At 47.0% G+C, this 26,274-nt stretch overlaps 1 protein-coding gene across 7 annotated transcripts in view; it reads right to left on the bottom strand.

Annotated features, from left to right (window-relative positions):
- Positions 1-26,274, bottom strand: part of ABLIM3 (actin binding LIM protein family member 3) — a 146,738-nt gene that overhangs the window by 39,594 nt on the left and 80,870 nt on the right. For all 7 annotated transcript variants that reach the window (XM_036848833.1, XM_036848835.1, XM_036848836.1 and 4 more), the window contains exons 6-10: positions 25,159-25,285; positions 21,275-21,368; positions 14,619-14,706; positions 2,351-2,409; positions 35-106 (exon numbers count right to left, since the gene is read on the bottom strand). In XM_036848833.1, coding sequence (XP_036704728.1) covers positions 35-106; positions 2,351-2,409; positions 14,619-14,706; positions 21,275-21,368; positions 25,159-25,285 — 440 coding nt within the window. The remainder of the gene's footprint in view (positions 1-34; positions 107-2,350; positions 2,410-14,618; positions 14,707-21,274; positions 21,369-25,158; positions 25,286-26,274) is intronic.

Genomic DNA, 26,274 nt, shown 5'->3' with positions numbered 1-26,274 from the left:
CAAGGCTGTTCGGTGGCTGAAAAGTGATACATACGCAGATGACTCGGTTGGGTGACCCGATGCTAGATCCAGGGGGTGAGATGGAAGTTTCAGACGTCCGCCTATGCTGTGGGAGAGATGAAGACAGAGGGTGAGAGACTGCACCTCCAACCTTGTGGGGAGGGGGGAGATGGGGCTATAAGAACGCAGTTCTTCGGGGAACATTAGCAATACTGCTAAAAGCACTCTCTGGCTGTTTCTGTACTGTCTCTTTATTTTCTGCCTTTTTAATCAATGTCTGACTGTGAATGAAATTGGAAATGCACAGGACTTTATGCTGTTGAACAGGATTTTTTTTTTTAACTTATTTTTAATTGGCCTTTTAGATAGGAAGCTACTCATAAAACTCTTCATTTTGGCTTATCTCAGTCAATGAAGTATTTACTTTAAATGAATAAAACTGGTTAGCACCATTCCTTAGCAGTTTGTTTATACAAAACATAAAGGTAGGTTAAATGTCATGTAATTGCACAATATACTGATTCTTTTTATAGTGTATCCATTGCAAAATGACATCAACCTAAGTGAGAAACTTAAAAAATCTTTCTCTGAACAATGGCAATGATGGACTAATGGCTCCTTTAACAGAACAGCACAATGTTTATCTTGCTGCATCTAAGAGCATGATGTGGTTCAAAAGTAAACAGATTGGAAATCAGGGACCACTGGTAAACTATGCAATTTTAGGAATCCTGAATTCCTGATCTGTGAAATGCAGGGGCTGGTCTCAAGGACTGCTACATTCCCTTCCAGACCTCTCATCCTGCAATTTAAAGCATTCTAAGTTGGACTATATAGCACTGTTTCCCAAACTGTAGATTGCGAACTAGTGTGGCTCTGGGGAGAAGAATTTTGGCAGAAAATTTGATAATACTGAGTCACAGAATGAGAGAATAAAATGTAAAATTCTATTTCAGTCCTCTTGGTTAGATCAAGGAGGAAGTCTTAATTTGGTCCTAATACATTTCAATAACAATTGCTAATTCCACCTTCCACACCTCAGCCCCTCTCCTTTTTTTTAAATAAAGAGAGTGCAGGTAACATGATTTAGCTAGAATTTCTAAGAGTTATTGTTACGAAATATTTCATTTTCAATGAATTTATTTTAGGGTTACCTTCTATTTATAAAAAATAATACTGGTTTTCCACTAGGTGATATAAAGTTTTATGTTAAATTAAGTTTGATTAAGTAAAAAGTAGTGAGTTGATGTAAAGAAAAAATGAAGCATATATTATAATAATACGGGTGATACACAGATACAGCAAAAAGCATCAGGGTTGTAGAGAGATAACTGAAATTTGAGAAATGCCAACAAAGAGAAGGAAACTGTGGAAGAAAAGGACAATAAGGTTTTCTTATACCTTAAAAGGGAGAGGCCTTGGAAGAAACAGGGGAAAAAACTCACAGCTCAAAAAAAATATGCATCAATAGACCAGCACTTTCACAAATGAAACAGATGAGATGGCAAAGGGGATAATGTTTAACCAGCTGGTCAGAAATTGTACACATGTGTTTTTAGTTGAGATTCTAGCAGGTAACTTTAATAGCGTCCCAAGGGCCAAGTTGATATCTGGGGGCCAGAGTGTAGAGACACCTTGGAGATCATCGAGGGCCCCCCAACACACAACCCAGGTCTCCCCTCCATACCGTCAAAGACTCAGGAGCTGTGCCCCACCCCTCCTGCAGTCCTTGGACCAAGAACACAGATTCACGGGACTTCCTAGTACTTGTCAGAGCACAGTCATTCAGAGGGACACAGGACCTCGGCTGCTCTAGCGTATGCCTGGGGACGCTGGCTGTGCTTCTGCCTGGCTGCATTACTGTGGGCAAGTCACCGCCCTCTTTAAGGCCTTGGTCTTCTCACAAGCAAAGCAAAGACACAATTCCTAACCCACCTGCCCAATGGTGTTAAATCAAATCAGACGGTGGCCGTGAAGATGCCTTGCAAACTGTCAATGTCTGTGACAATTTTGACCACTGTTATTAATGACTTTCGGCTGTGGAAAAACCATGGCTTACATGCCTGAGAGAGGTCACCATCTTGGTAAGTAATGGGAAGGGTATAGCCTCACCCCAGAAACACTAACAACTCACATTCATACAGTGCTTTACCGTTTTCAAAGTGCTCTCACATCCAACGTCTTAATCCCTTCAAAACCCCCATGAGGTGGATGTTACTGTTAAGGAAATCCAAGGATACAGACACACATTTGAAAGTGTACACACTAAGGAATGACTCTCTAGTAAAGCACAGTGCCCCCAGCCTGTGGCTAGAAGTAGCTGGTTTGGTATCACCACCAGCTTGCTTACCTTTAACTTCTTCTCTGCCCGGGCTGCCTGTTTGCAGATGGGGTGCCAAACCTCAGAGCCTAAGGGGCCAGGAAAATAACAAAGCCTCAGACCTTTCACACCTACTAGAATTTGGGGTCTCTCCCCATCCTCCACCTCCGTTTCCTCCCCAGGCAGTGCATGTGCCCTGCAGAGCAGCCAGGAGGACCCCCTGGTTTTCAGATCTCTGCCGCCACATAATTCAACCACCCACGCACTCTGCCTGTCCAAACCCTGCCCTTCCTCAAGGTCCACATCTCACATGACATCCTGTGACCCTTCTTACCTGCCAGCTGGGAGTGACTTCTCTCTCCTCTATGATCCATCGTTCTTCGTATCATTCCCAGCACATATGGCCTTAAAACATAGTAGCTTGTGGATTTATCACTCCCACTAAATTAAGAGCTCCTTCTGGGTGGGAGCTGAGCTTTCTTCATTGCTGGGTCTCCCATACCATCCAGCATGGGGCTTTGCTCTCAGCAGAGGCCCCGTACATGTTTGTGGGGTGATGACATGAGTGGACGATTGGCAGTGAGTGACACAGAGCAGGTGGTCAATAAATATTTGTTGAATGAATGAATGGCAGTGGAGGTGAAATAAAGTGACAGACTGCGGTGAACTCCAGCCTTCCTTTCTCTTCAAAGACGTATGACAGTCTACCAGAGCTATCACATTAAAGGGGAGGGGGTGTCATGATGTATATTCTGCTTGAGAGCACTATCCTGACCTGCTAATTTCTAAGAGACTCCAGACTCTTCAAACTTAGCATATTCGGCTGGCCACATTCTATTGTGGATGGGGGTCCAGTTGGCCAGCCCCAAATCGGAGAGGCCAATTTGGAAAGGCATGAGCAACAGGTGGCTGGTCACGTGCTGAGAAGAAGCCCCAAATATTACACATTCCCCAAAGAAAGGACAGGTGTCCTGGATTAGAGGGAAAAATAGGAACATATTATCCCTCTGGTGCCACTGCTCTTGTAATCAACCCTAAAAGGAAAGGAGCCAGCAAATGGCTAGATTCCTGGGCACCCAGATGGCATTTGTTTGTCTGACTTCGTTTTTAGAATATCTTTTCCATTATGGTTTGTTGCCTGGAACGCCTAGGACTGGATACTGGCTAAGTGACAGGGGGGTGGTGTAAGTTTGAACAATGAGGCCTAAAAACATGGTGGTGAGAGGAGGGGCCCAAAGTAAGGAGCCCTGCTGGGGCTCTGCTCCGTCCCAGTTTCTTCATCTGAATAACAATGAGGTGGGCTTTGGATGGTCTTGGAGATTATACCTTAAAAATTCTAATTCTAGGGCCAGTTTTGTCACTTGTGGGATAGGGCTCTCTGATTCTTGTTTGCTGATGTTCTTGGGTGTTCCTAATTGGTTGCATGTGAGATTACTTCCTTCTAATGTAAAGTGCAATGGCTCTCAGAGCCCAGTAGAGGGACTCTGGGTCTGCAGCTTGATCCGGCAATCTTAGGGTGTGCCCACTACCAAGTGGTGGGGTTGGGATCCTAGCTTTGGGAATTACTAGGGAGAGCATTTCCGGTCCTCTCCGAGTTGCTGCTGAATCCACCAGAAGTTGTTTCTTGCAGTGGCTCTGGCAGGAAGCACATGTTACAGGTCACTGTAGGAAATGGATGGCGTGGACACAGATGCCTCAGAAGGTTGTGAGATTAAGTGAAAGAGGCACAGGGAAGGTAAAATGTCAGACAGAGGTTCTCAGAGTGGGAAACGGTGTGTAAAGCGAGGGCATCAGACTAGATGGTCTCTCCATGCCACTGACGTATCTGCTCTGAAACAAGGCTGAACCACAGATGGCTTCAGCATTCTGCATACAGGAAAGCAGGTTTTTATAAGAAGTGTGTGTGGGGGGTGGATGGGTGGGGGAGGGATCAAAAGGGAGAAAGAAACTATAATTAATTAGAAATTTTAAAAAATCAGAAGTTTGGGTTTTGGCAGTATATCATTTAAATTAAAGAGGGAAGGGATTTGTTGGAGGTTAGTAATAAACTTAGATAAATGAAGGTAAGAAAAGATGATTTGTTCATGAAGACCCCTGTAAGATTAGGGTCTGCATATGTCATCAGTCAATAGCTCTCATCCTAAAACACTACCTGATTCAGAAATGAATGAGTGACTGGTTGGATCCCATCTTTGTATTTTAGAAAAAGAGACAGACTGATATGCACCCACAGGACGATGGTAACCAGGATGGAGAGGCGACTCAAGATTAGGCCTTAAGGCAGGGTCTTCTCCATGAAGAGAAGACATAACAGAATGGGGCAAAGGGTTTTGAATATTTTAATGCCTCTCTGTGGGAAGAGAGATTAACTTGCTCATCATGTCTTACAAAGTAGAACAAGGATTAAGGGCAGGGGAGTGGGAAGTACAAAGTATTGGGTGTAAGACAGGATCAAGGATGTATTGTACAACATGGGGAATATAGCCAATATTTTGTAATAACTGTAAATGGAAAGTAACTTTTCAAAGCTGTATAAAAATGAATTAAAAGATTTTTAAAAATTGAGAAACAAAGGAATTAAGGGCAGAAGTTTCAGGGAAGGAAACTTTAACATCTGAGGATTGAATGGGTTCATTCTGAAAGTGAGCTACCTGCCCCTGGAAGTATTTAAGCACACATTGGGTAGATAACTGCTCAGCTGGGATACTGTTGAGGAGACACATCGTGTGGTATTACACTAACGGACATTCACTAACCCTCCAAACCCTTAGATTCTGTTTCCAACTTAACAGGCTCTTCTATGTAGAAAAGAATAATTTTTTAGCCCCTATCCAACAATCTTGACCAGAATGTAGGTTCAATAATCAGGGGCAGGGTTCACACTTGTTTTATCTACAGATGTACCTACAGGGACTGCAGATTCTAAATAAATACTCATTGAGTTAATGAATAAACTAAAGAAACGTGGTATCCTATTTTAGGGCAATTGCACTATCTAAGCTGGACTCAGAGATTTGGATAACGAGAATAATCTAGATTCTGATTGGACAGCTACAATTCCAGATTGAGTGCCTATAAGAATAATTACTGGATTGGGGTTTGTTACAATGAGACCTGTGGACCACCTGTCCAGCAGCCTGGTAAAGTGCAGATTCCTGCCCCCAGCCTCATCCCCCAAGAGCCCCTGAAGTCAATCTCCTAGAGGTGGGGTCTGGGAATCTGCAGGTTTAACAAGCTCCCCAGGTGATTTATGACTCTAAATTGGAGAACCACAGGGCTAAATTCCAGTTAATACTCTGAATCTGTTCCCCTGGAATGTCATGGGATAAAGAAACCGATGTTACAAGACAGAACTCTTTAACTTGGAAGAATTCAACACTTCTTGCTTGTTAGACTCCTGATTCCACGAGTTACACGCTCGTCCTCTGAGACTATCACCCACAATTCCAGATTCTGCAGTTAAAACCTCCTGTAAATGTGATGGAAGTGAAGGATTAGCTATTTCTGTATCAGCTGACTCAGAGATAGAAACCTAGATCTCCAAAACTGTCCCTCAGCCGGGCATTAAGGCTGTTTTTAATCCTTAGTGAAGTCAGCATTCAGCCTTCTCTCTCTGCCTGGTTACAGCACACGCCATACCTGTAACACTGTGGATTATTTAAGGTTTGGGAACCCACCCACCTCTCTGCCAGACCTGTGAATTCAATTTGCCAACACTTTTTTTTTTTTGCATTAGTGGAGATTACACTACCAAAGCTGGAGCTGGTGCCACAGTCTTCCAGAAGCCCAGCCAGGCTTACAGACACACCAGGGACTGAAACCGGCCCACCCGAAGGTTCTGTTTGGCCAACACAGTGTTTTGTGTTTTTTGTTTTGTTTTTAAATATTTTTGAAGATGAATGCTTTCAGACTCTGAAGGTGGCCAGGGACCCTCCCTGCTGTCTGCCTCCTGGCCTTTCTCGCTCATTTAAGTAGGCACTGAGTTTTCAGCTTCTGATCCCAGCCAGATTGTTAGGTTTCTTCTCTGGATTTCTCTTGATCATAACAGGGTGAGGTTTCTGAGTTCTGCCTTTATGTTAGAAGCACTATCTTTGTGACACAGCCTTGCTAGGACCTTGGAAATGCTCCTTTAAAATCCGCACTCGAATAAACAAGTGTGGTGTATCCATATAACGGAATATTATTCAGCTGTAGAAAGGAAGGAAACACTGACACACGGTACAATGTGGATGAATCTGGAAAACATTACGCTAAGTGAAAGAAGATAGACACAAAAGGCCACACCTTTATGAGATACCCAAAATATTCTGTCTTGAGACAGAAAGCAGATTCGTGGCTGCCAGGGGCTCAGGGGAGGGGAATGGGGAGCAACTGCTTAATGGCTATGGGTTTCCTTTTGGGGTGATAACAATATTTCAGAACTAGATAGAGGTGGTGGTTGCAGAGCATTGTGAATGTACTAAAAGCTACTGAAGTGTTCACTCTAAAATGGTTGATTTTATGTGAATATTACCTCAATTAAAAAAATTCCTCCCCACCCCCATCATTAGGGGGACCACTTCTGTAAACCATGGGGCACTCTTCTCTTCACTTGTTACTAAGTGTTCCAATCTCAGCAGGAGGAGAAGAGTGAGCCCTTTTGTTGAATTTGACATGTAATAACAACAATATCATTGCTATAATCTTGGCCACTGGGAAATCTTCACCATATATGAGGCAATTTATGCATTAATTAATGTAATATTCTTAAGAAGTTCCAATCCTGGTTACATCGTTTACTAGCGGCATCGTCTAGAGCAAGTCAGTTACCTCTCTGTGCCTCAGTTTTCCCATCTAGAAGATGGGATGAATACAGTACCTGCCTTGTACATTTGTTGTGCGGATTCATGAGTTAATATACGTAGAGCACTGAGAACAGTGTCTGCCAAGAGCAGGCACTATGTAAGTGTAGTTGTTGTTGTTATTATCTCCTGTCCCCTACCAAAACCCCCTGTTTGCCAGGATCTAGTTTGGGTGAGGGGAAAGGAGTAATGGAGAGACTTGAAGGTGGTGGGTGGTGTTTACTCTCCTACTCCCAGAGCTGGCGCCTGGAGGAGCGAGGGGCACGCAGCAAGCAGAGGGCTGGCTGGGCAGGTGGAGTGACTGAGCAGAAGCTGGGCTTAGCTGCCGGCACACCCTCCTGGAAGGTTGGGCTGGTGCCCAGGGATGAGGCACCACGGGAGAAGTGGAAAAGACCGGTTTGCCTGGACCTGACATGATGAAGTGGGCTTGAAGCTTAATAAAGAGCTTAAGGGAGAAAAGTGCTTGGCTACTGTGATGCTGGTTACCATGGAGGATATCAGGCAGGACAAGGAAAAGAGAATGGCAGTCCCGAGATGCCCAGTAATTCACAGGATACTACTAATAACAGGACCGTAATTCAAATGTATTGAGTGCTTCATCTGTGTCAGGCACTGAGTATTCTTATTATTCTTATTGTTATTATTATAACTAATATTTATAGAGTGTCTGTGCCAGGCCTCATGCTATGTACTTTATAACAATGGTAATTGAGTAAAAAATAATAATGATCAATAACATATGCTGAGGCCTGTGCTAAGTGTTATTAATAATGATGGTAATATTGACAGTAACCAGCATTTATTAGTCATGGCTCAGGGGGAATGGCCATTTCTACACGACTGGGTGTTTATCATGAGCTTGCACTGGTGGAGCTGGTGGTGCCAGGCTCTATGCTAAGCCTTTCCCATGCATTTGCTCATTCAGTCCCCACAAGAGCCTGCTGATGTAGGGCCTATGGTTATCACTGTTTTCAGAGAGGGAAATTGGGGTTAGGGGAGCTTAGATGTTTTGCTTGCTCACCCATCGCTGTCTCCCTGCCCTGGCCTGGGTGTGGGCATGCAGCCAAAGTCAGGCTCCTTGGAGTCTCTTTGGGACTTCACTGCACCCACGGTGCCCAGGAGCTGGCCGTGCCCTCCTTCCCAACAGGGAGGCAGTCAGTCTGGATCAGGAGAGCGTGAGGCCACGCACAAAAAGGAGCAGGGAGAAGACCCACTTGCTGCACCCGTGGGCCCCTCAACCCGGCTGTGCCTCTCCTGGACTCTCCTAAGTTCTGTGAGCTCATCAGTCCCCTTTTACCTAATGTTGCTCGAGTTGAGTTCCTGCCACCTAAAAAGTCCAGACCAATAAAACATCTCATTGAGCTAACAGCCGAGCATCTGACAAGTTCCTGACTTGCCCAGCAGGCAATTCTGTTTCCCAGAAAACAGAGGAAGCAACCAGGGAAATTGCTACTCTGGACCGAATTCTGACCAACATGGACAAATTGGCTGGTGAAGTAGATGTGACATGTAACCGGTGAGAAAATCGCCATGCTGTCTTGAGTTTGTGGCGTGAGGAGCAAGTTGGAAACAGGCTATCTACATACAAACCTTAAACTACTATGCTGTAATATTTTCTGTAGGATTCAAGATGTTTGGTAACCCTAAAAACCTAAAACAAATTTGCAGCTCATCAAAGATTAAAATGTACTCTGTTTAAAATGAAATATGCTTCGAAGACTCAGACTTGAGGAAGTGTCAATTTAGTTCAGTTAACAGGCTACGTTTGAAGAGTCTAAAATTATGTAGCAGGATTGGGGAAACATAAGATTTAAAGTTTTTAAGCATAACTCCTACAACCTAAGCTGTCAGTAGAGAGATCCAATTTAAAATAACAACGTTAAGCTACTAAATTATAGCAACCAATATTACGTTAGTGCCTTTTAAAGTGTGGTTTGATGAGATGTGGAGATGATGACTGAGGGCTGGTGTCCACAGTCCATAATGATGGGCGGCACCTCTCCTGAACATCTATCAGCTCAGGGCACCTCTTATGAGGTACTTGTCAGAGGGAAATGAGGCCTCAGCTAAATACCAATGGCTTCTCCAGCTGAGCCAGAAAGACACACCTCCTGGTACCAGGGCCTTATATCATCTAAACTGAAGAAAAAATATATGATCTGAAATAGAGTCAGTTATACAAGAGAAGGGTTTGGTGTAATTATCAAAGAAGCTTTCAGGGCTGTGTTTTGGATTTGCATTAACCCAGAACTAAAGCTTTTCACTTTATTTTGGGCCATGGACAGCTCTGAAAAGTTGATAAAAGCTACAGACCCTATCCTTAGAGAAACACACCATATGCAAAATCTGGCAAGCAATGCCAGGGGATTCATCAAATTCAGAAGGGCAATTATGAACCACAGGCTAAGAATCCTGATAATAAATGGAAAAAATTGCCTTTAACAAACCAAGCAAGACAGGCTAGCTAACCTTGGCTCAGGGATATAACCTGTCTATGAATGGCTTTTAGTTCACAGGGTTGTGAGGATAAAATGAGATACTGCATTTAAAAGTAAAGTGCTTGGCAGATAGTAAATGCTCAGCAAATATCAGCTGATGGCATTTATTATTATTATTATTAGGACCTACAATTTGTTATAATACTTTTCCTTAGCAGCAAGATTTGTCCTAGGATCTCATAAATAATTTCCTGCCTGGTGGGTTTTAATTAAATATACAAATGAGAGCAGAGACTTATTTGGAAACATACAGCTTAAATCCTATGTTTCCAGTGTTATTCTCTGTCTCAGGTCCGCAGAATAGGAGCGCATTTAGTGTAGACAGAAGGAGAGAAAAAAGCCTACCTTTCCTTTTTCCTGGGTACAGGCACATTTAGAACAAGAGCAAAATCTATCTCACAAACCACATTTTGGGTTTAGAAAAACTCCCACAGATCCAGCAACTGTAACCTTTGTGATATTTGTATAAGTTTTGCCCTTAACCTGCAGCATTTTGGTTAATATTTTGCTGCATAAAATCAGTGACCTAATTTCCTGGTGAAGCCCAAATGAAGGGTTTGGACAACAAACAGATTAGAAATCTGGCATCTTTACAAAAACAGTTAAAAGACTGCACAACAGAACTTGAAACAAATAAAAGAAAACTTGCTCCTGTCTCCTGGGGCCCCGGAAATTCTTATCCAGACAGATGTCAGACTTCTCCCAATTAGAGCCCATCAGAAAGCCATTACATAGCAATTAAAACACAAACAAACTGACCAAAAGAACATCCTGAGGCTGGTTGCCAGTAACATAGTATGTCCGGCCACGGGAATGACAAGACTGGGTTTATAAGATTTGCAGGCTTCCTAACCCGCTCTCTGGTGCGCACGTTGCTTTGTGGGGCACTTAGCATCTTCACATTCGTCCTCCCCTCTAATATTCTCGAGGCCCTTGTGGAGAACGCTTGCTCTCTGCGCAGCGGGTATGTGGGCCTGCCTCGGTTTCTCCACCACGTTAATGCTTCCTGCCCTGTGGGCCTTCGCACCTGCTGTTCTCTCTGCAGCCACACTCTTCCCTCCCCTCCTCACCCTCCCACCTCCTACTCAATGTCAAGGCCTTGGCTTGCAATTTCCCTTCCTCGGCAAAGCCTCTCCGGGCCTCCCAGACTAGATGAGGAGCCTTATAACATACTCCAGTTATTCCCAAACTTCCCCTTCACAGTGTTTATCACAGCTTGTCACTGCATGTTTGCACTTCTGTTTGATTCAAGTCGGTCTCCCGCTCCTGATAGTAAACTGCACCACGGAAGCAAGCACCCCTGCCTCGTTCATCTCTGGGCGCCTGGCACAAGCATGCCCTCAGTTTGAGTGGATGAATGAAAGACAGTGTAATTATCCTCATTTTACAGGTGAAGGAAGAGACCTCAGAGAAAGACGCTACTTCTCAAGGTCACAGCCCATTAGCAGAAGTGCTGGTGCTTGGATCCAGGAGTCCTCCTGGCTGGTTCTCACCACTCCTATGCTGCCTGGAAGGACAGTTTTCTTGCCATTTCTGGGGAATATAATTTTGAGTCTTGGTACCCCTGCCCGGAGAGGGTGTCCAAGGCAAACACAAGGCCAGCTCTCAGTGGCAGCAGAAACCCCTGGTGGCTGCCGCTCCGGAGACGCCCACAGCCCGAGTCGGCGTGACTCTAGCAGCGGATGGCCTGGACCCCCTCATTCCAGGATCACTCAGCATCCCTCGAGGCAGGTCCTTGAATGCCCTGCAATTACTCCCACTCTCCCAGAAGCCCGGGTTGGGGTGGGGGTAGGGAATTAAGGAGGAGGGTGACAGGCCCTTCTTTATCACCAAGAATATCTCCACGTCCTGGAGGCATTTCTGCTGAAGGTTTGATTGTGCATTCTCTCTCATGATGACAAAGCTACTCACTTCATCACTTAACTCTTTCAGCATTCTGTGAAGTTCTGGTCCAAAGCAGGGCTTAGAAGATACTGGTACATGAGGACGTGAGCCCCAGGAGAGCAGGGAACTTGTGGGACTTGCTCATGGCTACGTCTCCGGTTGTTAGGACAGCACTGGGCACACAGGCGGTGCTCAACAGGTATCTGCTACATGAAGGAACTAAAAGCTTTCTGTGTGTCAGGAACTTACTATATTGCTATATTATAGGGACTGTTACTAGCCCATTTTACAGCCTAGGCAATAGGGGTTTAGAGAGTTAAGAGATTTACTCAAGGTCAAAAACTTACTAAACAGTGGAGCCAGGATTCAAAGCACTAAGTGGGCGATTAGGATTGGGAATTCAGGCAGTAAGGGAAAGACCTTGATTTCTCGTGATATGAACATGAGAGCAGTTTCAACACTAGGAAATATCTTCATCAGAGAAGGGGGAGAGGAATTCATGCAACAAACTTTCAAACCAAGCGCAAAGTCCAGATTCTCAGGGTCCATGAAGATACCATGCAGTTTGCTGAGACTCATGTGGGCTTCCCAGCATATAACATAGGGTCCTGCAGCAGGAACCACTCAGGGACCCAGGCACTGAGGGATCAGTGCTCATGGAAAGGGGGAGGCCTAGTCCTTCAGAGACCTGAGTAGCAGGCAGGGCTCGGGTCTCAGGAGGCAAGATGGGGAGAGCCCTGGAGTGGGAGTCATAAGGCCATGTCCCCCTTTGCCCCCTGTACCCTTGAGCTCTCATGCAAATCTCTTCGTGTCTCTGGGGCTCACTTTCCCCATCTATACAATGAGGGTTGTTACTTTACAGCCTAGAGTAACTCCTGGGATCCACTCACCTCTAACACCTGCACGACTGTACATACAAGTAAGTAGTTGTAGAGTCACAGCATCTTAGAAATGGTCACCTCGCTCAGTCCAACAAAGGAACCCTGCTCTAGCATTCCTAGGAGGTGGCATGAGATTCTGCTGAATAGCTCTAGGCTGGTGGTTCTCAACCCAGGTTGATTATGCCTCCTGGGGGACAGACATGTGGCAACGTCTGAGATATTTTTGGTTGTCGCAACGAGAAAGGGTACGTTATTGGCATCTAGTGGGCAGAGGCCAGGGATGCTACCAAACACCCTGTAGTACACAGGGCAGTCTCCACACGGAAAGATGATCTGGCCCCATATGTCAACAGTGCTGAGGTTGAGAAACTGGCTCTAGGCAAAGGGGATTCATTACATGTTATGGGAACTCCTGGCGTGGGCATGTGTGGTTAGGACAAGCTTGATAGGAAGATATGCTCCTTGTAATGGCCCCCCTGACCTTCCATCTTCCTTGTGGGGAAACTGGGAGGAAGGTTTCTCCCTAAGAAATGCCCTCCCCAAGACGGCTATTCAGACATCTGCAGATGGCTAGTACAGCAATTCAGCCAACAGCAATCACCTGTAGAGTTAGCGCATGTGGGTCAACGCCAGGCCTGAGGGGCCCACATCAGAAGCAAGGTTCTCAGGGAGATGGCCAACGGCTCAATGCAAGCTGGAGGGGACCAGGTGCAAACGAAGGGCTGAGGGGGTTCCAGGAGGAGGGACTAGTGAGTTGTGGGTGGGGCTGGGGCCATCTGGGGAGTTTCTGAAGTGGGCAGTGCCTAAACTGGGCCTACAATGGTAGGAGCTCCAAAGTAAGGCACGCAGGACACAGTGTTCAGGAGGCACGCAAGTGAAGAGCATCTACTTGGAGGCACCAGGACCATGAGATCATCTGAGGGGCTGAACACCGCCCCTGCCACAAGGTCCAGCCTGGCCAGCCCTGCCCACCTCCCACCTCATCTCTCACCTTCTGGCTGCACCCCAGACACACTGGCTCCTCTCGGTCTCCCACACTTGCCATTTCCTCACCTCCCCCACAGGCTGGCAGATTCAGTCCCCTCAGGCTGGCGAATCCCATCCCTCCCCTCTTTGCCCAGTTAACACCCACTCGTCCTTTGAACCCCAGCGCCCGGCCCACCATCAGGGAGCCTTCCCTGCTGCCCTCCCCACCCCGTCACGTGCTCTCACAGTCCCACACTCCTCCCCTTTGTACAGCTTATCACAGTTGACAGGTATTTGTGTGACTACTGACCATGGCCCACCTCCCCCCTGGACTACAGGGCAATGGGGGTAGGGCTGAGGTTGGAATTCACTGTGGACCCTGGTGCAGAGCCTGCACCTGGTAGGTGCTCGAGAAAGAGTATTTGAATGGACGAAGGAATGACTGAAAGTTGGCTTTGGCAGCTGAAGTGTTGAGTTTGTTCAAGGCAGTTTGAGCCCTCAGTGAGAGGGTCTTAAATCCTAGGCTGAAGTGTGTGTATCTCACGGGTGAGCAGGGATGGGCCCCGGAGACCTCTCGAAAGGGCTCTGCCGAGAACACTGTGATGCCTGGGAATGATGGACTGGGCAGAGGACGGAGGACTGAGCAGCAACTGGAGACTAATTAGGAGACTGGTGCAAGAATCCTGGGGCCAGAGGGCTGGACCCCGGGAAGTGGCAGAGGGAAAGCAGCTCTGATTTGCTTCTTGGAGACTCTTGGTTCCCTGCCATTCCTTTTGGTGCATCCTGAGTGTCCATGGGAAGACTAAGCAGAAGCCTGGTGTGATGCTCTGAGATGTGGAGGGAAGGGATGGGGGAGGGAGGTGGGGGTATAGGGGCTGTGATGGTGCAGACACTCTGCAACTCAGACATCCTCCTGTTCTCTGACCCCTTGGCCCCAAGCAGCTCAACCTCCCGCCCACTGGCAGAGCCAGGGCAGTCTGCTCAGAGAACTGCCAGGGAAGCAGGCCAGCTGAGCAGCCGGTGGAGGCGCACAGGGACAGAAGGCAGATTACACGTCACTTCCCATTAGCCACACCGGCAACTTTCCCGAACCACCCAGAGAGGGGCAAATGAATCACAAGTTTGAGGACAAGCCAAAAGCACAGACACACTGAGATGGAAGGAGATTGTATCTCCTTTCTACTCATGAGTGAATAGGAATGCCTTACAGAGGGTCAGGTTTGCTTACCTGTGAGGTACATCTCCTCTCCTTCGGTGAACATCTGGTGGCAGCGTACACATCTGGCACAGGTTGGGTGGTAGTGCTTACCTCCTGCCTATGGAAATAAAAAGATAAAAGAGGTCAGAGCTGGGGCTGCCATCCAGTGGGGCAGGTTGGGTTTGGACATTTCCTAACTCACTAGTGTCGATGGTATCTTCACGGCCCTGAAGCTGGCTGGGAGTCTATGCAGGGGAGCCCAGAACAGTCTAAAAGTTCACCAGAAGCTTGGTGATTCCATACCATGGGTATCTGATGGCATTCAGGGGACTTCCCTGGACACCTGTACTTCTATTCCAGCAGTGAAAGGGCCATTTGAAGGCCACTGGTCCTACCTCCTTATTTCCAGATGAGAAAACAGCCTTACTTTGAGGACATCCCAGCATGTCCCCAAGAATGGGCCCTTACCACCAGAGGTACATGACATGGTTTTAAGTGGCACAGAGACCTTCGGTTTAATAACATTGGATCCGTGAAAAAAAGATGTCCTTTTTAATCCTCTATCAATTCTTCTGATTTTTTTCAAGGAGAAAGTACCAGTTTGGTGCAGTATGTCTTTAACATCTATCCAAAACTTACTAATCTACCTTTTTAAGAATAAGAACACATGTGAGGCTTGGAGCCTCCACTAGGGCTATATTTTCTTAGTCACTGGCAATATGGCAAGTGATCCTGGTTTTCCTGTTATATTACATAAGTTTTCCTGTGTGTAAAGGAGCCAACTTGAAGATAAGTTATAGCATTAAATAAGAATGAGTACACGAGGTTCACAGGCATGGAAAAAATTGTGAGAGTGGCACACTCTTAGGGCTCAGTGGACAAACAAGGGCACCCACAAAGCCAGGACCTGTTGGGGAGTCTCTGACCCCCAGGCCAGTCCCATGACTGCTGTACCTGGGAATCTCCACCCCATCCCCAGTTCACCCCAGTCTGACTTTGGTGAGCCCCCTTCCCTATTCCCACTTTCCTTCCCTACTCATTATTTCAAGTGAAGATGGAAATGATTTGCAGCTGAGAATTCCTCTCTTGGGGGAAGAAACCACCCTCGGAGAAGGCTGTGACTCAAGGTCCCACTGGAAGCCAGGAGCAATGTTGGAGCTGCTCCCTGGAGGGCCGGTCACCAGCTCAGTGCTCACTTCCAGGCCGGCAGTTCTGACACTGCGGTCCCAGCCAAGAGAACCTGGCACATGAGGGCCCTTCACTGGCAGCTCTAGAACTGCTATATGGGAGGGCCTTGGTGCAGTGATTGGGCTGGAAGGTGGGGCTCATTTTGAAGGTATATGTTGCATGTTAGGGCAAGGTTTTTTTGGGGGGGGGATATAACCTGGGGGAAATTGATGGATACTGGGATGTTGTTAAAGGCCCCCCAGACATCACTTGGTCTGATGTTAATGGGTTCCTTCCAATTCAAAAAGTATAACTGTATAATGCTGCAGGCTTCTCCCTGAATCTTTTGGGGTGGGGGAGGGTTGGTTGGGCATGGACTTATCTATTCTGGAGAGACTTGATTTATTCTAAAAATTTAGCAAGAATGTGGAAAGGGCAGATTTTTTAAAAAGGAAAAAAAAAAATCCAAAATCCCCTTTTTTCAGTCTTGGTTGTTTGCATGGCTCCCACCAATGATAGAATGTTCTTATCGTCACCAAAGCAAACTGTGTTCAAACTTTGGAAGGAGCCTGCTAATTTTCCCAAGCTGAGATGTCATGGGACTGATTCTCCCATACCATGACAAGGATAATCATTTTAATTAGTAGTCTCTTCCTACTTTGTGTCTCTTTATCATTTCAATTATAGACCTGTTTCTAGGATGGCAACAGCACGTTGGCAAAACTGAAGCTGGCATCTTCCTAAATGTCACGCCCCAGCACCCCGCTCCAGCTGCAAGAGGCTTTGTGCCCATCTAGCAATCCTGCCATGAATGGCACTAAAAACTACCTGAGGGAGTGGGGAAGGGGGGCTGCAGAGCAGCAGGTTACCAGCAAAAGGGAAACCAAGTCAGTGGGATAAGATGAGACATTCTGTCTGTTAACAAGCCAAAGTCTAGAACATAGTGAAGAAAAACGGCAAAGAATCAGTACCTGGAAAATGGGGCCCTATTGGAGAGGTCTGAGAACCACAAGCAAGGTTAGGCAAGGCAGCACAGGGACACAGGGCTGTGGTTCTCCTTGGAGAGGACACAGACCAGGAAGGAAGGAGTGTGACTGGCGCTCAGCATGTTGAGGTCTGTCACTGAGGAAGGGATTGTGGGGTGGCCTGGGGAGGGAATGGGAAGGGGAAATGGAATTTAATTAAGTGCCTATTGTGTACCCAGAAATGCACTGGGCCTCGCAGTGGGAGACTGTTGCTTTGGCCTGGCAAATATCCTTCTTCCTTCCTCCAGAACTAGCATCAAGCTTTTCCTTGGTGGGATTGACTACCCATTCCCCATGTCAATCCATGTGGTTATTCCAACTCTATGGTCACAGCTACTGGTTTGGAGATGGGCCTGAGATTCTCCAATGAGGGCCAGTCCCAGGACGTTTGCTGAGCTATTAGGAAAGAGAAAGCTCGCCTTCCATCGGAAATGCTGGCTGATAGGATGTAAGCCTAGAGCAATGGTGTCTGATTTCCCCATCATATAGGAGAGCCTTCCTGAGAATAAAGCCAACACAGAAGAAAGTGGCACCAAGAGGGCAAGATATTCCAAACGCATTTGTTTGAGTGCTGGATCCAGCTGTGCCTGAAGTAAGAACTCCTCCTGGGTTTTTATTATGGGAGCTGATAAATCTCCTTTTTGGTCTGAGCCAGCTGAGTATAGTTTCTGTACTTGCAAGCAAAAGAGTCCCGACTAGCTACAAAGGAAAAACACACTCCTGTGTTGGTCCCTTACTCTCAGACTACTACCATACTCATAGCACTTCTGACACCAGATATGTGGGTTTTTTTTTTTTTTTCTCCCACACCAAGCAATTCTCTATTACACCAGCTGGGTGTCCTATAATTTAATTTATTCTGACACCCTACTCGGAGAGAACATCAGACCCCACAGGTTAAGGGCTCAGACTCACGAGACTGTCTCCCCCCAACCCCAATTTAGATACCAATCATAAGTCCCAGGTTGTCACCTGTATTTCTGACTGACCAGCTATAAATCAGGGTTCCCATGACCCCCATCTTGGGTTTAATAATTTGCTAGAATGGCTCACAGAACTCAGGGGAACAGTTACATTTACTGGTTTATTACAAAAGGATATGATAAAGGATAGAGATGAGCATCCAGATGGAAGAGGCACAAGGTATGTGGGCAGGGGCATGGAGAATCCATCATGCTCTCTCACTGTGCACCACTCTCCCAGAACCTCCGCCTGTTCACCAACCTGGAAGCTCTCTGAATCCTGTACTTGTGGGGTATTTACAGAGGCTTCCTTGCATAGGCAGGATCCATCATTAACTCAGTTTCTAGGCCCTCTCCCCTTCCTGGAGGATGGGAATTGGGGCTGAAAGTTTAAACTTCTAATCATGGCTTGATATTTTTCTGGTGACCAGCCCCCATCCAGGAGCCCACCAAGAGTCACCTCATTAGAACAAAATATGCTCCTATCCCTCAGAAAATTCCAAGGGATTTAGGAGCTCTGTGTGTAGGAACTGAGGTCAAAGATCAAATGTGAGAACAAAATATGCTCCTAGTACTCTTATCACTTAGGAAATCAGAAGGATTTTAGGAGCTCTGTGCCAGGAACCAGGGGCAGAGACCAATATATATATTTTCTCTGATTTCACATTGACATATCTACTAGGAGTTAATAACAGTAGTATTCTCCATTGATAGATAAAGACTCTAAGACTCAAAGAAAGTGACTTGGTTAAGGTTTCATGGCTAGAAGCGATAAAACTGGAATCTAAGTCTGTTTCACTCCAACTGTGTATTTTCATACATCACACTGCCTCAAAGGCCCTGGGTAGCTGAGAGCTGTTGGCATTGGTGTGGGATACGGGAGCCTGGAGTCCTAGATTTCAGCTCTGTCTTTACTAGAAATTCTGTATGTGACCTGCGGGAAGCACCACGTGTCTTGGGGCTCACTTTTCTTATATGTAAAACGAGGAGGGTAAACTAGTTGATTGCTAGAAGTCTCTTCCTGCTCTAAGGAAAAAAAAAAAAAATCAACACGCCCAAGATGCTAACGGAGCCTCATACAAATGTAATCAATTGAAACCCAGTCACAAGAGCTGCCCAAGAAGAAAAGGCTCTCACTATGCTAAATGACAGTAACATGCGGGGGAAAAGACAGCCACCGACACGATTTCAAGCAGCTTGGAAATGCTGGGACAAATTCCCGTCTGCGGCCCTGGCCCTGCGTGTAATCGAACTCTCTTCCTTCTCGAAAGAAAAGTTTGCTTTTATGATCTCTCGTGCCACTGACCCTTTACCCCACTGCAATGTGGATGCCCCCTGCCCACAATCCTGCAGACCCAACAAATGGTTCTCCTGAAGGTAACCTTGCCCCACACCTCACAGCTTTTTCTCAGCCTGCGTATCCCTACTTGCTCTGTAGAATCTGCCCAACACTCTGACTGACTCCCCATCTTTTCCGAGCTCTGTCCTCTCATCACCCCTTCCCAATCTCCCCCCACGTCCCGACTGCTCCTCCTTGTTCTCTGACAACTTCTCAGCTCCTTCTGCCCCCTGTAAGCAGCCACTCCTCAAGGCTGCCTTCCGCCCACTTCTCTTCCTCTCTCAGAAATCCTGATGACTCCAGTGGTGCCGACTATTATTCAAATCCTAGCATTTTTGAGACTGGCCCCTCCAGGCCTGAGCTTTGTCCCTGAGCTCTGATCTACATTCTCACTGTCCTCTTGAAACCTTCCTGGAATTTCAGCCACACCCCACCCCAAAGAGAACTCGATACGTTTCTGCCCGGATCAGCTTCTTTCCCTGCCACCCCCAGTTCTGCGGATGGCAACACCAGACTTCCTCTCACCCGGGCTTGACACTTTGGTTCAACTTTTGGCCTCTTCTCCTTCGATGGTTACGTCTACAAGTTGCCCCACGGTTGCAAAGCTACTGGAATTCTACTTCCACAGTGCTGCAGACAGGGCGGTTGCCCCTTCCACTGCCACTGTGCCTCCTGAGCCCTTCCTGAGGGGTCAAGGGCTCCTCGCTGGTCTCCCACTTCCAGTTTCTTTCCTCTAAATTTAGCCCATGTACATCACGTTATCCTCCCTAAGATGCAGCTTGAAGCAGGTCACTTCTGCTTGGCCTTTCTACAACACCTCTGCTCCTGTTGCCCCGTAAATGACAAACTCCTCACCCTGGTATCAGGCCCTCAGAAACCTGGGCCCAAACACTCCCTATGCTTCTGTTTCATGCCTTTTCCTCCACATCTCACTCCTACAGCTCCTTGGAAATGCTTGATGGTTTATCCACTCTGTGCATTTGTTTGTCTTATTCTCTCTGATTCCCTACAATCTTGTAAAAGCAATCTTACTACATTGCTCTTTGGTTTAAAATTCTCCAATGGCTTTCCACTGCACTTGCTAGAAAACAGAAACTCCTAAGCAGGTCTACAGAGCTTTATGTGACACGCCCTTTATGATATACTCCATCCTCCTCTAGCCCTGATTTACAGAACTCAGCCACACTGGCCTTTTTCTCTGTTCCCTGAAAGGGTCAAGCTCATTCTTCCTCCAGCTCTTCACACGGCAGCTTCCTGCTCATCCTCAGGGCTCAGCTTCAATGCATCTCCTCAGAGAGTCCATTCCTGGTTGCTGCACTTTCTCCTGCTGAGCCGAGATGCGGCTGCAGAATCCTTCTCAACACACTGCTGACTCCAGGTAACCACAACCGACTGGCCAGATTTGTCAGAATTAATGATTCTGTTCGCAAGGCCTGACCCAGTCTGTCGTCCCTCAGCCACTGTCAGATGAGAAAACTGAGGCCTAGAAAGGCAGAGATGCTCACCCAAAATCTGAGCATGAGTTAGCACCCAACTGTTTCTACTCTTAGGCTACTGTTTTTCATTTGCACCAAACTCTTTCCTGTTTCTGGTTCCTCAAGGTGGGTGGTCCCAAAGCATAGGAAGACAGCTTCCTGGGCCCACAGGGTGTGGCAGGGAAGGCCAGGAAGGCCAGCAAACGAGGGCTCAGGCGAGGGCTCAGGCAAGGGCTCAGCAATGGTGCTGCAGGTTGTCTGTCATGGCAGAGCAAGCTGTGTATCAGAGGCGGAGAAGAGCTGTTGCCATGGTGATGGACCAGCCAAAGAAGGGCTTAGGGAATAGGCTGCTAGACAAGCTGGTTCTTAAATCAGCACGCTACCAAATGCTTAAAAAATAAAGCAGGGTTGGGAAGAAAATCATAATTGTCACTCCCCAGTAATTGAGCTGGGTCTGAATTCAGACAAGCAACTGATATTTCCAACACAGCATTTTTGGAACAAGGAATAATTTTGTCCAGCTCCTCATTTTGGGGGTACCCAGAGAAGGTTATCTGCTCAAGGTTATGTAGCAAGCTAAGCTGGGGTAGAGAAAATGGGGGAGGTAGAGGCGATGGAAAAAGGGGTGTGGGGTGACTCTCCCCTTCCTCAGGGATGACTTTTTGGAGTCACAGGCCATCCTGCCCAAACATCTTCAGAGTTACTTGTACCCACTCACCTCCAAGACCCTGCCGCTGATGTATCGGTCACAAGTCTCGCACTTAATGCCAAACTGGGAGTGGTAGTCAGACTCGCAGTATGGAACGCCATCCCTGCAAGAGGAAATCCACACAGGAAGAGGAAGTTAGGGGGGTTTATGGGGGGTGTCACGTGGAGCTTCCCAGACCTGCAGCCAACTGTGACTGGACCAAGATTAGAAGCACTCAGGGAGCTGTTAAAAATGCAAATTCCCCAGACACCCTTCAGATATACAAAATCAGACAATTCCTGGGATGGGGGGATGCCAGGGAATCTGCATCTTGACAAACTCCCTGAGCGTGCCTGGGAACCACCGGTCTGCTGCTGGCTGTGAGTGTCCCTTTTCCACTCTCCTTCCTCTCCCTCCCCGCAAATTCTCCAGACCTACTTTTTCCTTTACCCCAAATGGCTCTTTTAAAAATTCATTTAAAAATTATTTAAAAAATAAAACTTTTATTTTTTTTGGAATAGGTAATATTTGCATTTGGCACATTATAGAGGCACAAAGGGGAAAGTCTTTACCCCCCTCTCAGCCTCTCCCAGTTTCCCTTCCAGGAGGTCATCAATATGATCAGTGTTTTTTGCATATCCTTAAGGGCTCCTCTTCTAATAAAACACTTCACCTGTACAGAAAGAGTCGTCTGATTGTGCCCCTGGATCAGTAGAAAACAGGAACCCCCTCTCCCCGACCACCTCCTAAGCGTTCCGTTCTTGCCCAGTGCTTATAACTTATTGGGCAGTAATAAGATTACTGTTAGTTATTCTTATACGACCCCCTACTACTAATAGCCATTGATATTTATTGCTTGGTGTGTGCCAGGCCCTCTGAGGGCGTTTTACATAGGTTATTTCGTCTAATCCTTGCAGCAGTCCTATGAGGTTGGAATTATCAGTCTCCCCACTGTATGCATGAGAAAACCCAATTCAGATGACCTAGAGCTGGTTCAATCCCAGACGGTCTGGTTTCTCCCAGGTTGTCATGAGAATTAAAGGACATGGTTCCAGCGTGTCCCAGGGCCCAGCGCAGTGCCCGGCCTAGAGTGAGTACTTGGCAAATGGCAGCTAGGGGAATCCCCATGATTGCTGAGCGGGGTCTTCAAGGAGGACGTTTGGGGCTCAGCTTTCAAGGGCCCATGTGGAGATGGTTGGAGCATCAAAGAGCTCAGCCCTGCTCCAGCCCTGCCTAGCTCTAAGGACCAGATCTGATGACATCTCTCTGAAGTGCTGATGCTATGTTTTGTACGTAACAGAACTCGCTCACACACACAGAGGCCTAAAGAACAGGCACGTCCAAGCTGCTGCCCTGCGGGCACTGCTAGGAGCCCACCCTGGGCAGCAGAGCCGTCAGTGTTTCCTGAAGGAGAGTTGGCAATGAGGACCCGTGCTCAGCAAAGTCACCAGGTGAGACTGTTGTTTGTGGGTCCACGAGACAAACTTCCCCCCTCCCCCAACCCTTCCACACTGGGTGGGGATGGGAGGGTGACCCGGCAGGAGGACAGTCATTTGTCGGGAGGTGGGGACAGTGAGCCAGCAAAATTTGGGTATAAATGCCAACACCTCCTAATTTGGACCCGTGAGGTTGTGAGGCCTTTGGGAATTTGAAATATACATGATTCTAAAAAGAGGCAGATGGTAAAAACTAACATTTACCGGGTACTGATTAGGTACAAAGCACAGATCTCTGAGCCCTGACACAACCCTATGAGGCAGGTCTTCTTCTTAGCCCTGTTTTTATAAATGAGGAAACTGAGACTCAGAGAAGTTGAGTCTCTTGCTGAGGTCAAGTGGGCTGGGCTTCTAACCTGGGCATCAACGCCACAGCCAGAGCCTCTAAGCATCTGACACTCTGCTGGCAGACGGATGAAGAGCCCAGAGGCCGGCTGCAGAGGCCCAAGGCGTGGTGGGCAATCTGGGCTGGACCTGCTTGAGAGGAGCTCTGAGCAAACCCTTACTCCCCCAGAGAATTTGGACTTAGGCTCACAAACTCAAGGACTCCTGGCTGGCGGCTCACCAAGGGCACTCCTTACTTGGCAGGCACAGAGGTGCATGCCAAACTCCACTAACATGGCCTTCAAAGCTCTCGGGGCTGTGACCTCAGCTCAACCTCTGCAGCTTTGGACGTCACCTGTGCACATACCCGGGTTCCCACAAACACGATGGATGTGTCCAGCACCTCCCTGCCCTTGCCCAGGCTGGGCATTCTGCCTACAAGCTTTCCTTCTCTACATTTTCAAATCTTATACCCCTTTTCAAGGTCTGGCCCAAATATCACCATCTTCCATAAAGCTCTCATATATTCCAGATTCCACTTCTGCTAGTTAGAAGTGAATAGTCACAGCCCTTTGCTTAGACCTCTGACACAGACAAGGGTTGTCTAGCTAGCATCTATCTCCCTTTCTGCCAGCAGCAGTACCTCGCCTGGGTTTTCCTGGGAACCATCCCTTCGCACTCGCAGTTACAAAGAGCTCACAAACAGCTGCTCTCTGGCTCGAGGGTTGAGATCCTCCTGGCCAGTGATTGGTCAAGAATGGGCATGTGACCCAGCGGTGGCCAAATCAGAGGCAGCCATGGGACTTTTGCTGGAGTTCTTGGGAAAGAAGCCTCTCTCTCTGTGCCAGGTTTGCGAAGCTGCTAGAACGAAAGCCTGGAGTGGCTGGTGATCATCTTTGCTACCATTTGGGGAGGGCCTGCTTGAGAATGAAACAAACGCAGAGGAAGGTAGAGCTGAGAGGGAGAGAGAGAGAGACACTTCTGAAGTGCTAATGACATCGTTAAGCCCTTGGATTCATCCATGCCAGAAGCCAGAATGCCGCTGGCCTTCCCATTTCTATGAGTCAATAAACCCCCATTTTTGCGTTTTAAGGGAGTTTGAGTTGGGTTTTCTGTCACTTACGTTTGGAAAGGTCTTAAAGGATAGAACTTCCCTTGAGCTCTCAATCACACATCTCCTGGAGGCACAGTTTCTTACATATACAGCTTCTCTCTCTTATTTCTTGATAGCAGAAACCATGCATGCTACAAATTTACATGCTCACTGTGTCCTAGCATCGGGCCAGAGGCAATACCTGAGAAGTGTCTGGATCATAAAGTGTCAAAGCTGTGAGGGTCTGTGGCCCTAATTTATTTTAGGTACTTGAGTATGTAAATGTGGTCACAAGGGCCTAGCACAAGGGGGCTTGTCTAGTGCTCAGTGTGCAGGCTGGGCCATCTTTCCGGACAACTGTGTGTCCATCATCTCTTATCTCAATTCATTCAACAACTGTATTGTTGACTACGGGTCGGGCATTGTGCTACACGCAGCAGTGAATTAAACAAGTCCCGCCCTGGTGAGGACAGACACTAAATATAATCATTGGAGCAAATTACTTACTGCCTGAGACTCAGTTTCTACAGCTTTTCAAATGGGGATAAATATCTCATGGGGGTAGTCATGGGACTTAACGTGACAATTCGTGCACAGCCGTTAGTACATTCCTTGCCCACAATAAAAGCTCAATAAATGGTAGCTAGTATTATTAACCTTACTAAAAAGTTAACATGGATAAATATACAATTGCAAATGGTGTTGGCCTGTATGAAGGCAAAGAATAGGGCGGAATGAGGCCACCTCTGAGGAGAGGGTGTGGGACCTGAGACCAGAAGGAAGGGAGGAGCAAGCACGTGCAGAGCAGAGAAGAGCATCTGAGGCACAGGAAGCACCGCGTGAGGGCCCAAGGTGGGTGGGGTGCTGTTTGCGGCCAGAGGGTGGTAGCTGGATGGAAACGGAGGGAGATGCTGCTGGGAACTCGGGCAAAGGTCACGTGCAGCCAGGTCTGGGAGCATGCAGAGGCCAGGCGGGCGGGTTGGGGAGGGGGAGAAACCCACTTGCTGATGTACTCCCCGGTGAGGATGATGCTGCAGGTCTGGCATTTGAAGCAGCTGACGTGCCACTGCTTGTCCAGAGCCAGGAGTGACTGGCCATGCTTGATCTCCTCCTTGCACCCAGCGCAGTCTGCAAAGACAAGAGGATGTGCTGAGCAAAGCATCCAGGGCCCCTAGAGCCCTGCCATCATCGCGCACCTGAGTCAAGGAAACCCCTCCTGGAACGCCAGCTTTTCCACAACTGCTCCCACCCTGGTGCTGGCACCTGTCGAGACTCTGCCAGGTAAGGGAAAGGCCAGCGGAGCCCTGGCTGGCCTCTTGACAAGTGGTCTTGGTGTGAGGGAGAAAGAAAAACCTCCCAGGGTTCCTCCAGAAAGTTCCCTGCTGGTCATCCTGACAACTGTTCATCCAGAATGGACCCTGCACTGCTTCTGCTCTCGAGTTGCTAACTAAGCTCATGCAAGTCTCTGTGACCCAGGGACCTGCAGCATCAGTGTCACCTGGGAGCTCAGAAATGTGCAGCAATGTGGGCCCCACCCAGATCGACTGAATTTTTATTTATTTTTAATTATTTTATTTTATTTTTATTGAAGTATACGTGATTTACAATGTTGTGCTAGTTTCAGGTGTATAGCAAAGTGATTCAGTTACATATATATGTATATATATTATGTATATATTATATATATATATAAAATACGTCTTTTTCAGGTTCTTCTCCATTATAGGTTGTTACAAGATATTAAATATAGTTCCCTGTGCTATACAGTAGGTCCTTGCTGCTTATCTATTTTATGTATAGTAGTGTGTACCTGTTAATCCCAAACTCCTAACTTATCCCCCTCTTTCCCCTTTGTTAACCGAAAGTTTTTCTATTTCTGTGAGTCTGTTTCTGTTTTGTAAATAAATTCATTTGTATCATTTTTCTAGGTTCCACATATAAGTGATATCATATGATATTTTTCTTTCTCTGCCTGACTTACTTCACTTACTATGATAATCTCCATGTCCATCCATGTTGCTGCAAATAGCATTATTTCATTCTTTTTTATGGCTGAGTAATATTCCATTATATATATATATATATATATATATATATATACACACACATATACCACA

Source organism: Balaenoptera musculus, chromosome 3, assembly GCF_009873245.2.
Source record: "Balaenoptera musculus isolate JJ_BM4_2016_0621 chromosome 3, mBalMus1.pri.v3, whole genome shotgun sequence".
NCBI lineage: Eukaryota > Metazoa > Chordata > Mammalia > Artiodactyla > Balaenopteridae > Balaenoptera > Balaenoptera musculus.
Note: the sequence above shows the minus strand (reverse complement) of the source record. Positions and strands in the feature narration are given on the sequence as shown.